This window comes from Dendrobates tinctorius, unplaced genomic scaffold (genome assembly GCF_039654945.1).
Source record: "Dendrobates tinctorius isolate UK_male_01 unplaced genomic scaffold, ASM3965494v1 ptg000022l, whole genome shotgun sequence".
Classification (NCBI taxonomy): domain Eukaryota; kingdom Metazoa; phylum Chordata; class Amphibia; order Anura; family Dendrobatidae; genus Dendrobates; species Dendrobates tinctorius.
Genome location: NW_027361690.1, coordinates 49,174,755 through 49,188,241, shown reverse-complemented (window position 1 = coordinate 49,188,241; position 13,487 = coordinate 49,174,755). Strand labels below are relative to the sequence as shown.

The window sequence follows — 13,487 nt, the reverse complement described above, 5'->3', positions numbered from 1 at the left end:
TTTTTTTTCAAAGCAATATTGTCAGTTTAACAAGGCAATAAGTTCCTGACTGCAGCCTTTCACTTGCCACCAGCTTTCATTCAATAAAGAAGCTGACAAATAAGAGCACTATGAGAACTGCCACACAAATCACTGGAGCTCCACCTTTATCTCAGGAGAGGTATGTTGTAGTAAAACACAATTTTCACACCCCTAAATTCCCCTATATAGATCGCTGACTACTACCTTTGAGTCTTTATTACGGCTGAATAGACATACAGATATCATAACCAAGCTTTGCCCAGTAATATATTACACCAAGCATCCAAAATGAAAAGGAGCACCATTATGAGGTTCAAGCTGCCCATAATTTGCTTCTTATGGGAGATAGCTATGATCATTCTGTTTGGAGCCTTTGTCCGTTATGACTTTGAAGCTGATCCCCATTGGAACGAGGAGAGAAAAACTAAAAATATCAGCAGTCCTATTGAAAATGATTTCTACTACAGGTATCCAAGTAAGTACTGTACATGTGAGAGGTTATTTCTAGGTTCCGTACTGATGGAGAACAATTGCTTATATAGTTTTCCCTAACGTGCACCATTTTCTTTTATAAGGTTGGATACAAGGTTATTGAAAGTGCAATACCAGAGGATGATCCATACATTTTAGATTCTATTTGTATGTAAAACACTCGAGGCTGAAAATCTGAAGTATGGATCTATATTTAAGCCTTGATAGCAATGAAAAAATGCTGGAGATTTCCAAAAATGGATCACAATAAAATCATCTGGTCATTTGCTCACCATCTGTAGGGGTGAAAGAGAAGCTAATACATGTCTTGTAATCCATGGTTACCACTTTGTTTGAGCTTTATTATCACTTGCACTAGTTTTGGGTTAGTTCTGCAGTTAACTGATGATCTAGGACCTCTTTTTAATGAGTGGCCAAAATGCTTGCAGTCAGTGCACCCTCAAGTTAATTTCTCCCCTTTATTATGCTGATTGCCTTTTAAATTCATATTGCGTGTAGGCATTAAATATTGATAACATAAAGGAGTGTGCCTAATTCTTAGTAAAAATATTAGATGCATTTTTGCATAGGCACCCTCTTCCCAACTGTAGCAGAATAAGATCATTTCAAATATTTTCTACCCCTATAATTACTATTATATATTATTATAATTATAATAAATGAAACATTCTGTATTCAGTGGACCTATGATATTCAGTGGTAAAACTTTCCCTCATTTCTTATGTGAATTGAGCACAATCAGCTTTTGACTCAATACCATAAATATTGTGCCATGTGTCATTAATTACCATTACAAATGTGCAATATTTATACAAAACTTTCACCCGCTTTCCTATTTTGTCAGTGTGATCAAGGTTTGTCAAAATAAATTGGTAGTTAATCATTATGCCCCAGAGCAGTTGTGTTACTATCGTGGGTGCAAGGGATGCAATCACCCAGGGTCCCTTTGGGCCATATGAGAAGACTGATACCAATAAAGATCCATGATAATTGGGGTCTCTAATGGAAATTTTACATTGGAGCCCATGAAATTCACGTTGCCCAATCATTTTATTCTGTTATTAATTGCAGATCTAGCAATGAGAGAATATGAAAACAATAATAATTCAAATAATATTTAAAAGCGTTATTTTAACACTCAAAAAACAAATGTGTAAGAATAAATAGTGTTTGACATACCGGTGTAAAAGAGCCCAATTGGGAGGCTCAAATGTAGCCTCATAGATCCTGGAAAGCTTTACTAGTACCTATACATATATCATCCCTACAGCCTTCTATATAAGAAACCAGTATCAATAACTTGCATGCCCCTTACTCAATTTTCCTTTTACAGAGCCCATGTCTTTTGGATATGTGTTGCTCATGCTTGTCTTAATACATCACATAAATCATATATAATATATAAGGAGAAAAAAGTCTCCAAATCCTACTGTAAAATACGTCTTGCAGGAGGCTTTATGTATAATTTTAATTATTGAAAGTGATAATTGTTCTAATATTAGAAAAAAACAGAAGTTGAAAACTTTGTGTGCAGCTAAATGTCAGATCTTCAATCCCGACTAAACAGCTTCTGTACCTTGTGAAGAGGCAGCAGTTTTCCCACATCTGTAGCCGCTGATGCCTCATTCATTACTGAGCGAGCATGAAGAAACTCACAGATTACCATCTGTCGACAGCCACCAATAGCTTTGACAAAGGTTTGTGACTTAATGTTTGCTTTCTTTCAAGAAAGAGTTATGCTATGATTCCTCAGTTAAGGGAGGAGTAGGTCAGCTAATTCTGTACCTTTTCTGGCTACATACTAGTTCTAGCAAGTTTTCTCCATTACAGGAGTTGTCCTCGATTTTAAAAGTTAACCTTAAGCGGAACCTGACAGCAGATTATTGTTGCTCGCTCTCCAGGCAACATGTTTTACTCTGAAATGCTGGCGCATTCTATACAGGAAAGATGTATATCTTTGTACCGTGTTAGCCAGTAGATAGAAGAATATTTAGAATTGAGAGTCCTCAGTGGCTGATACCTTTTAATGGCTAACTGAAAAGATGGTAACACATTGCAAGCTTTCGTGACTACGCAGGTCTCTTCATCAGGCATAGACTAAATCTATCATATATTTATACACAACACAGCAGAGAAATAATGCAATAAATAAGACAAGTGACGTGAAGCAGAACTATCATTATGGGAGAGTGATAGACAGTTATGGCCATAAATATTAGAACAATTCATAGATAAGGAGTGTGAATGTTACATTGTCCTCTGAGCGTTCTATAGAAAACATACTTTGAAAAACCTGCCGGTGACCATGTGTCTCAGATGACTAATTCTCTAGGCCAATCCCTGGCCGAAGCAAGTCCGTAGCCGACTTTTCAATGTACAGTTGTGGCCAAAAGTATTGACACCCCTGCAATTCTGTCAGATAATACTCGGTTTCTTCCTGAAAATGATTGCAAACACAAATTCTTTGGTATTATTATCTTCATTTAATTTGTCTTAAATGAAAAAACACAAAAAGAATTGTCCTAAAGGCTATATCTATTTTGGCCAAAATATTAACTAATAGCTCATTTAATGTACTCATTGTATGCATTAATTTTTTTGCACTTACATCATTTTTTGCAGGATGCAGTCTGGCCTCTTTTTTGTTGGCTTGGTCTATTGGGGCGTCTGTCACTGTGTGTTGCATATTTTAGTGCTGTAGCAGCCCGCCTGCTAATACTATGTGCGTCAATAATAGGTTGCAAGTCAGACACTTTGCATCACACTTATATATGTGTGACTGGCGTCCTATGTAAGCCTTATCTATGTGCATTTTTCCTACTAGGCAGCCAACCCCACCATGGTTAGTTAGGTGTGGGGTGGTTGTTTTTATCAGTAGTTTGCACCTGAGCTGCCCCTTGCCTCTATTAGTGGAGGCCCGCTGCATCCTGCTATATGTGCATTTGTCATCAGACAGGGTTCTGGTAAGGCCATATCTTGTTGTGTGAGTTTTTGTGAATTTATCTATGTTAGCTGTCATGATGAGAGGTAGTCAACATTAACCCCTTTACCCCCAAGGGTGGCTTGCACGTTGATGACCAGGCCAATTTTTACAATTCTGACCACTGTCAGTTTATGAGGTAATAACTCTGGAACGCTTTCATGGATCCGGCTGATTCTGACATTGTTTTCTCGTGACATATTGCACTTCATGATAGTGGTAAAATTTCATTGATATAACTTGAGTTTATTTGTGAAAAAAACCGGAAATTTGGCAAAAATTTTGAAAATTTAGCAATTTTCCAACTTTGAAATTTTATGCTCTTAAATCACAGAGATATGGCACACAAAAAACTTCAAACAGTATATACTCATGTATAAGCAGACCCGAGTATAAGCCGACCCCCCTAATTTTGCCATAAAAAACTGGGAAAACTTATTGACTCACGTATAAGCCTAGGGTGGAAAATGCAGCAGCTATAGGTAAATTTCAAAAATAAAAATAGATACCAATAAAAGTAAAATTAATTGAGACATCAATAGGTTAAATGTTTTTGAATATCCATATTGAATCAGGAGCCCCATATAATGCTTCATACAGTTCATGATGGCCCCATAAGATGCTCCATACAAAATACACCCCATATAATCCTGCACAAAGGTTAATTATGGCCCCATAAGATGCTCCATAGAATAATATGCCCCATATGCTGCTCCATAAAGGTTATGGCCCTATAAGATGTTCCATAGATTATGCCCTATATGCTGCCCCATAAAATGCTCCATAGATTATACCCCCATAAGATGCTCCATAAGATTCTCCATAGATTATGCCCCATATGCTGCCCCAAAAAATGCTCCATAGATTATGCCTCATAAGATGCTCCATAGAATAGGCCCCATATGCTGCTGCTGCAAATAAAAAAAATAACATACTCACCTCTTGTGACTGGGGGCCAGGTGCCGGTGTCCTGAGCCGGTGGGGACGCTGGCACGCTATGGGGGACAGGTGCCGGTGTCACCGCTGGCTCAGGGCCCCGGAACCAGAGATATTCACCTGTCCCCATTCCACCACTGCGCGCCACTAAGTCTTCTGGGTCCTCTGTCAGTGACTGTTCAGGCAGAGGGCACGCACTAACTATGTCATCGCGCCCTCTGACCTGAACGTCACAGCAAGAAGATGAGGAGGACAGAGTGGCGTGCAACGGTGGAATGAGGACAGGTGAATATAGCTTATACTTACCCCCTCCTGGGGTGGACTCAGCAGCCCTGCTTCTCCAACGGTCTCCAGCAGCTACTGTTATACTTCCTTCAGCGGTCACATGGTACCGCTCATTAAAGTAATAAATATGAGTGGTAACACGTGACTGCTGAAGGAAGGCACCTGAGACCGTGGGAGAAGCAGGGGGCTGCAGAGATGCGCCAGGGGGGTAAGTATGATCTGACACCCCTGCTCCCCCTCCAATGCCGACCCCCTGGCATATATGACTTGCGTATTGTAATGTCACGTGTGACTGGATACACCACTTCCAGCAGCGCGAATTCCTATAACACCCATGAATCTGGATACACCGCCTCCAGCAGGGCGAATTTAAACAGAGTTAAGGGAAACACCGGGAAAACCGTTACAATGGAGGGCCCTGCAATAGGGAACAGAGACATGGAGACCTCCTGCACTCCCCTGAGTCAGTGTCCCTACACTCCTGATGATACCTAGGCAGGTTCCGCACCTGGCGACGAGCTGGATACCTCAAATCCCTAGCTCGCCCTGCATCTATCCCTTTCTAGTGAATTGGACAGTGCAGAAACTAATCCCACCACTGCACTAATACACACACAAGGAAAGTAACAAACAGGGAAAAACACCACTTAGCTTAGCTCTGTGACTATTGCTACCAGCCACAGAGTACAACACCAAAGTTCAGCTTCACCCCTGAAGCTCGACACCTGAATTCAGCTTCCGCCTGAAGCTATAACACCAGAGCTCCCCTGAGCTGCCAGGAACTCCTCTCTGTAGTTCCTTCCTTCACCAGACTTGGTTGGAAATGAGCAATATCACCAACAGTGAGTGAGACAACCTGCTACTCCTTTGTAGGTAGCAGCCAGGGAATCACACCTGCTTCATTATCACGAGCAATAACACTAGCGGCCACCGGGGGCAACTAAACTAAAGTAACCCGAGTGCAATGACCCTAACAGCCACTGGGGGCAAAACTAGAACTAAAACAACCACAGTGTAATGATCCTAATGGCCACCGGGGGCAAAACTAACTTTAAGCAAACAGCTTAAAGAAAAAAAAAGGTTGCTTGTGCAAAATCTGTCATCATCCAACCTGGATCATGACAGTACCCTCCCTCAATGAGGGGCCTCTGGACCCTCAAGACCGCTCTTCACCAAAAAAAACCCACCTACAGTGGGGACGCCCAGATCCAGAGTTCACCCCAACAACTACCTGAACTACAGGTTTATGGCAAACGAGCACCGCTTGTATTGGCAATGTATGTTCCGGAGGCACCACCCATCTCCAAAGCGCCGATCTGGGGAACGAGTGGTGTTTGAGCAAGTTTGTGGGTAACTCCAGCTGGTAAGTCTCCAGGCCGATGATGGCCGACACCAAATACGGCCCAATCACCTGAGAATTCCAGATCCCCGCAACACACTTCCACTGGATGTTTTAGGTGGCCACCCATACATGCTCGTTCACACACAGGTCCGGACCTGAACATTTATTGCCACACATTTGTTTGTCACAATACGATGAATTCTTTCTGGAACTGACAACAGAGGCGTCCCCTTGTGTCACCACACTCACACTCCTGCAATTCACCAAGGGAAACACCACTGTTGTGAGTTCATTTTCTGGTTCACCAGATTGTGAGTTCCCCTTCTGGACTCCCTCTGGTGGTGACGGGAGGTGGTGCGGCTGGATTGATCGGCGGAGATCTGCCACCTGAGAATGAGGATGACGATTGGATCTCAGGATTCTCAGATTGGATTAAAGACAGCCGACGCCCTATTCAGTTGCTGGTGATTCCTTCTGGCTTGTCAGCTCTTGGTTTTCAGCTCTGTTCCAGTTATCTAAAGCTAAGTTTTTCTGCTAATGTTCACACTTGATTTTGTTGGTCTATTCAGTTTTTTGTGTGGTCTGCCAGCCCCGGCTGGGGGCTGAGCTGAACTTCCACTCTTATTTATCAGTATTTTGCCAATTGGCTTTTTGTCCCTTACTAGTTCAGTCTCTTTTTGCTCTGTCTCAGATTATTTCAGAGTGCTGATATAGTGGGAGAAGTCTAGTGACTTCAGGGTTAATTTTGCTATCAGAAGTGTTGGACATTATTTTTGTAGGGTTTTTTGCAGGTTGTAGATAGTGTCTTCCCTTTCCTTTCCTGTCTAGTTAGTTAGGGCCCCATCATTTGCTCAGCCTATTTTCCTGCCTGTGTTTGTGCCTTCATCTTGTTTCACCGTCAATACATGTGTGGGGGCTATCTATTCCTTTGGGGTCTGCTCTGGGGCAGTTAGTTTTCCCTTTTCTTGCTTTAGGCTTATGTAGTCCTCCGGCCGTGACGAGGCGTCTAGGTTCATCGTAGGCACGCTCCACGGCTACTGCTAGTTATGTGGTAAGATCAGGGATCTGAAATCTGCATAGTTACCAACCACTCTGGTTTTCTGTGGCTTAGCGTGTTTTGCTTTTTTCTCCTCGGTGACCCATTCATAACAGAATCACCAGCCATACCGCAGATACTAGAGTACTCAAAGCAGGAAAGAATTGTGAAAAAAAAAAGTGTCAGAATTTTTTTTTATATGTATATTTTTTCCTCTTTTTCTCTGGGGCCGTAAGAGGATTTTTTTTTTTAAATGGCGATTAAGCAATTGTCTGATCGTGTGGAGCAGCTCACTGCTGAAATGCGGGGAATTTCCACCTATCTCGCTCATTCACATGCTGCTGAACCAAGGATCCCTACTCCTGATGTGTTTTTTGGGGATCGGTCTAAATTTTTGAATTTTAAGAATAATTGTAAATTATTTCTTGCCTTGAAGCCTAATTCATCGGGGAGCTCTGCACAGCAGGTTAAAATTGTCATCTCTTTGCTGCGCGGCGATCCCCAGGATTGAGTGTTTTCGTTGACACCTGAAGATCCTATTCTGACTAATGTGGATGCATTTTTTCAAGCCTTGGGGTTGTTGTATGATGAACTTAATGCTATTGATCAAGCTGAGAAAGCCCTATTGGCATTGAAACAGGGTCAGGATTCTGCAGTTATACTGTCAAAAATTCCGACAGTAGGCGGTCCTTACTACCTGGAATGATGGTGCCTTGGCAGCTCTCTTTCGGAAGGGTTTGTCAGAAACCACAAAAGATACTATGGTGGGATTTCCTGTTCCCTCTGGTCTTGACGATTCTATGTCATTAGCCATTCAGGTTGATCGGCGTTTGCGTGAACACAAAACTGCACGAGAGGTGTTGCCACCTGTTGAACAAATGTCTGAACCTATGCAATGTGATAGAGTTTTGACTAGGGCGCAACATCAGGAGTTCAAAAGGCCTCTCATATTATTTCTGTCCGCCATAAACGAGAGAAACGTTTTGCACACACATTTGCTGTGGGTCGTGTTCAACCTAAGTTTCTTCTGGCAATTACTCTGATCTGCTCCCTGTCCACATTTTCCGCTAAGGCTTTTGTGGATTCGGGAGCAGCTCTGAACCTGATGGACTTGGATTTTGCTAAACGTTGTGGGTTTCCTATGACACCTCTGCGGACGCCTATCCCTTTGAGGGGTATTGATGCTACTCCTTTGGCGAGGAATAAACCTCAGTTTTGGACCCAGGTGGTAATGCGGGTCGCCCCAGACCATCAAGAAAATTACAGATTTTTGGTATTGCATAATTTGCATGATACCATTGTTCTGAGGTTTCCCTGGTTGCAAATCCATAATCCAGTTTTGGATTGGAAATCTTTGTCTGTGGTGAGTTTGGGTTGTCGGTGTGCCCTTAGTGACACTCCTGTTTTCTCCACCTCTCCCCAGTCGCATGATGTTCCTGACTATTTGGCTGATTTTTATGATGTATTTAGAGAGATTGAGTCTGCATCTTTGTTCCTCATAGGAGTTTATCTGCACCCGAGCATGAGGCTATGCGATCCTATATTAAGGAGTCGTTGGAGAAGGGTCATATTAGACCATCCTCTTCACCCTTAGGTGCTGGGTTTTTTTTCGTGGCCAAGAAAGATGGTTCATTAAGGCCTTGTATTAACTATCGTTCCCTCAACAAAATTAGTGTTAAATATTAGTATCCGTTACCCCTGATTTCTGATCTATTCTCCAAAGTTAAAGCTGCTTGCTGGTTTACGAAGCTTGACCTCAGGGGGGCGTATAATCTTATTCGCATTAAGCATGGGGATGAATGGAAGATGGCGTTTCATACTCCGGAGGGATATTTTGAGTACCTGGTGATGCCTTTTGGGCTCACTAATGCCTCTTCTGTCTTCCAGTGCTTCATGAATAATATATTCCGAGACTTTGTGGATAAATTTTTGATCATCTATCTGGATGATATTTTGATCTTTTCCAGGTATTGGGACTCTCATGTGGAACATGTTCGGACTGTGTTCCGGATTTTGAGGGAGAATTCCCTGTATGTCAAGGGATCGAAATGCCTTTTTGGGGTACAGAGGATTTCATTTTTGGGATTTATTTTGTCTCCGTCAACTATTGAAATGGACCCGGCCAAGGTACAGGCCATTTATGATTGGGTTCAGCCAACTTCTTTGAAGGCCCTCCAGAAGTTTTTGGGTTTTGCTAATTTTTATTGTAAATTTATAGCTAATTTTTCTGGTATTGCCAAACCATTGACTGATTTGACTAAGAAGGGTGCTGATGTGCTGAATTGGTCTCCGGAGGCTGTTTCTTCCTTTCAGGAGCTGAAGCGAAGGTTCACTTCTGCTCCGGTCTTGCGGCAACCTGATGTCTCACTCCCGTTTCAGGTAGAGGTGGACGCTTCTGAGATTGGTGCAGGAGCTGTTTTGTCCCAAAAAGATCCTGTAACATCTAAAATGAATCCCTGTGCTTTCTTTTCTTGAAAGTTCTCCCCATCCGAATGTAACTATGATGTGGGGAATCGGGAACTGTTAGCCATGAAATGGGCATTTGAGGAGTGGAGACATTGGTTGGAGGGAGCTAAACATCAAGTCGTGGTCCTTACTGACCACAAGAATTTGATTTACCTGGAGTCGGCCAAACGCTTGAATCCTAGACAGGCTAGGTGGGCCTTGTTTTTCACACGTTTTGATTTTGTGGTCTCTTTTCTTCCGGGCACTAAGAATGTCAAGGCTCTAGGAGTTTCTTTGCCGATTCTCTTAGTGTGACTGAGCCTACTACCATCCTAGGTGAGGGGGTAGTTCTTTCTGCCATTTTGCCCGATTTGAGACGCGCCCTGGAGGAATTTCAGGAGGATAAACCTGAGCGTTGCCCTATTGGAAAATTGTATGTTCCTGACCAGTGGAGAAAGAGAGTGATGTCTGAAATTCATTGCTCCGCATTGGCTGGTCATCCAGGTATTTTTGGTACCAGAGATTTGGTGAGTCGGTCCTTTTGGTGGCCTGCCTTATCTCGTGACGTCAGAAATTTTGTACAGTCCTGTGGGACTTGTTCTTGGTCTAAACCCTGTTCTCGTTCTAGTGGGTGGCTGATGCCCTTGCCTGTGCCCAAGAGGCCATGGACCCATATATCAATGGATTTTATTTCTGATCTTCCTGTCTCTCAGAGAATGACTGTTATCTGAGTGATTTGTGATAGATTTTCGAAGATGGTCCATCTTGTACCACTCCCAAAGTTGCCATCTTCTGCTGAGTTGGTGCCCTTGTTTTTACAACAGGTGGTTCGGTTACATGGGATTCCTGAGAACATTGTGTCCGACAGAGGAGTCCAGTTTGTTTCCAGATTCTGGAAAGCCTTTTGTTCCAATCTGGGAATTCAGTTATCCTTCTCCTCCGCGTTTCATCCCCAGACCAATGGACAGACTGAGAGAACAAACCAGACCTTGGAGTCTTATTTGAGATGTTTTATAACTGCTGATCAGGATGATTTGGTCTCATTTTTGCCCTTTTTCTGTAATTTTGGGTTTCATCCTCGATTCTCTTCAGGGCAAGTGGAATCTTCGTCGTGCCCAGGTGTGGACACTGTAGTTAAGAGAATGCAGCAGATATGGGACCAAGTGGTGGATAAGTTGTCACTCTCTCAGGAAAAGGTCCAGCGATTTTCCAACCGGAATAGGACCATTGGTCCCCGGTTTAAAGTGGGTGATATGGTTTGGTTGTTGTCTAAGAATATTCCTATGAAGGTTGCATCTCCTAAATTTAAACCAAGATTTATTGGTCCTTATAAGATTTTGGAAATTCTTAATCCTGATTCGTTTCGATTGGCTCTTCCAGTTACGTTCAAGATCCATAACGTATTTCTCAAACCTCTGTTGAAGAGGTTTGTTGAGCCATTGGTTCCTATGGCAGCACCTCCTGACCCTGTGTTGGTCGAAGGCAATGTGGAATATGAGGTAGAGAAAATATTGGATTCTCGTTTGGTTAGACGGGGACTCCAGTATTTGGTCAAATGGAAGGCTTATGGTCAGGTGGATAATTCTTGGGTCTCTGTCTCCGATATTCATGCCAATAGATTGGTTCGTGCTTTTCACCGGGCCCATCCTGATCGGCCTGGTGGCGTGGATGAGGGTTCGGTGACACCTCTTCAAGGGGAGGGGTACTGTTGTGAGTTCATTCTCTGGTTCACCAGTTGTGAGTTCCCCTTCTGGACTACCTCTGGTGGTGACGGGAGGTGGTGCGGCTGGTTTGATCGGTGGAGATCTGCCACCTGAGAATGAGGATGACGATTGGATCTCAGGATTCTCAGATTGGATTTAAGACAGCCGACACCCTATTCAGTTGCTGGTGATTCCTTCTGGCTTGTCAGCTCTTGGTTTTCCCTTACTAGTTCAGTCTCTTTTTGCTACAAAACTTCTGATAGCAAAATTAACCCTGAAGTCACTAGACTTCTCCCACTATATCAGCACTCTGAAATATTCTGAGACAGAGCAAAAAGAGACCGAACTAGTAAGGGACAAAAAGCCAATAGGCAAAATACTGATAAATAAGAGTTCAAATTCAGCTCAGCCCCCAGCCGGGGCTGGCAGACCACACAAAAAACAGAATAGACCAACAAAATCAAGTGTGAACATTAGCAGAAAAACTTAGCTTTAGATGACTGGAACAGAGCTGAAAACCAAGAGCTGACAAGCCAGAAGGAATCACCAGCAACAGAATAGGGCATCGGCTGTCTTAAATCCAATCTGAGAATCCTGAGATCCAATCGTCATCCTCATTCTCAGGTGGCAGATCTCCACCGATCAAACCAGCCGCACCACCTCCCGTCACCACCAGAGGGAGTCCAGAAGGGGAACTCACAACTGGTGAACCAGAGAATGAACTCACAACAGGAGGGCCCTGCAATAGGGAACGGGGACGTGGAGACCTCCTGCACTCCCCTAAGTCAGTGTCCCTACACTCCTTACGATCCCTAGGCAGGCTCCCCACCTGGTGACGAGCTGGATACCTCAAATCCCTAGCTCGCCCTGCACCTATCCCTTTCTAGTGAATTGGACGGTGCTTAAACTAATCCCACCACTGCACTAATACACACACAAGGAAAGTAAAAAACAGGGAAAAACACCACTTAGCTTACCTCTGTGACTATTGCTCCCAGCAACAGAGTACAACACCAAAGTTCAGCTTCACCCCTGAAGCTCGACACCTGAATTCAGCTTCCGCCTGAAGCTATAACACCAGAGTTCCCCTGAGCTGCCAGGAACTCCTCTCTGTAGTTCCTTCCTTCACCAGACTTGGTTGGAAATGAGCAATATCACCAACAGTGAGTGAGACCACCTGCTACTCCTTTATAGGTAGCAGCCAGGGAATCACACCTGCTTCATTATCACGTGCAATAACACTAGTGACCACCAGGGGCAACGAAACTAAAGTAACCAGAGTGCAATGACCCTAACGGCCACCGGGGGCAAAACGAACTAAAACAACCACAGTGTAATGACCCTAAAGGCCACCGGGGGCAAAGCTAACTTTAAGCAAACAGCTTAAAGGAAAAACAAGTTTACTTGTGCAAAATCTGTCATCATCCAATCTGGATCATGACACATATAAGCCGAGAGGGGGACTTTCAGCCTTATAAAATGGGCTGAAAATCTTGGCTTATGCGTGAGTGTATATGGTAATTAATATTTCCCACATGTTTACTTTACATCAGCACAATTTTGGAACCAATTTTTTTTGTTAGGAAGTTATAAGGGTTAAAAGTTGACCAGTGATTTCTCATTTTTACAACACCATTTTTTTTAGGGACCACATCACATTTGAAGTCAAGGGGTCTATATGATAGAAAATATCCAAAAGTGACACCATTCTAAAAACTGCACCCCTCAAGGTGCTCAAAACCACATTCAAGAAGTTTATTAACCCTTCAGGTGCTTCACAGAAATTTTTTGAATGTTTAAAAAAAAATCAACATTTAACTTTTTTTCACAAAAAAATTACTTCAGGTCCAATTTTTTTTATTTTACCAATGGTAATGGGAGAAATTGGCCTGCAAAAGTTATTGCGCAATTTGTCCTGAGTATGCTGATACCTGATATGTGGGGGACAGCCACTTTTTCGGCGCATGGCAGAGCTCGGAAGGGAAGGAGCGCCATTTGACTTTTTCAACGCAAAATTGGCTGGAATTGAGATCGGACGCCATGTCACATTTGGAGAGCCTCTGATGTGCCTAAACAATGGAAACCCCCCATAAGTGACCCCATTTTGGAAAATATACCCCAAGGAACTTATCTAGATGTGTGGTGAGAACTTTGAACTCCCAAGGGCTTCACAGAAGTTTATAACATACAACCGTACAATTAAAAAATCATATTTTTTCCACAAAAATGATCTTTTCACCCCCTATT

At 43.0% G+C, this 13,487-nt stretch overlaps 1 protein-coding gene across 1 annotated transcript in view; it reads left to right on the top strand.

The window, feature by feature from the left end:
• The first annotated feature begins 231 nt into the window (after positions 1–231).
• Positions 232–13,487, top strand: part of RHCG (Rh family C glycoprotein) — a 363,392-nt gene continuing 350,136 nt past the window's right edge. Inside the window, exon 1 of the mRNA XM_073568698.1 lies at positions 232–496. Within this exon, the coding sequence (XP_073424799.1) occupies positions 310–496 (187 nt within the window). The 5' untranslated portion in view covers positions 232–309. The remainder of the gene's footprint in view (positions 497–13,487) is intronic.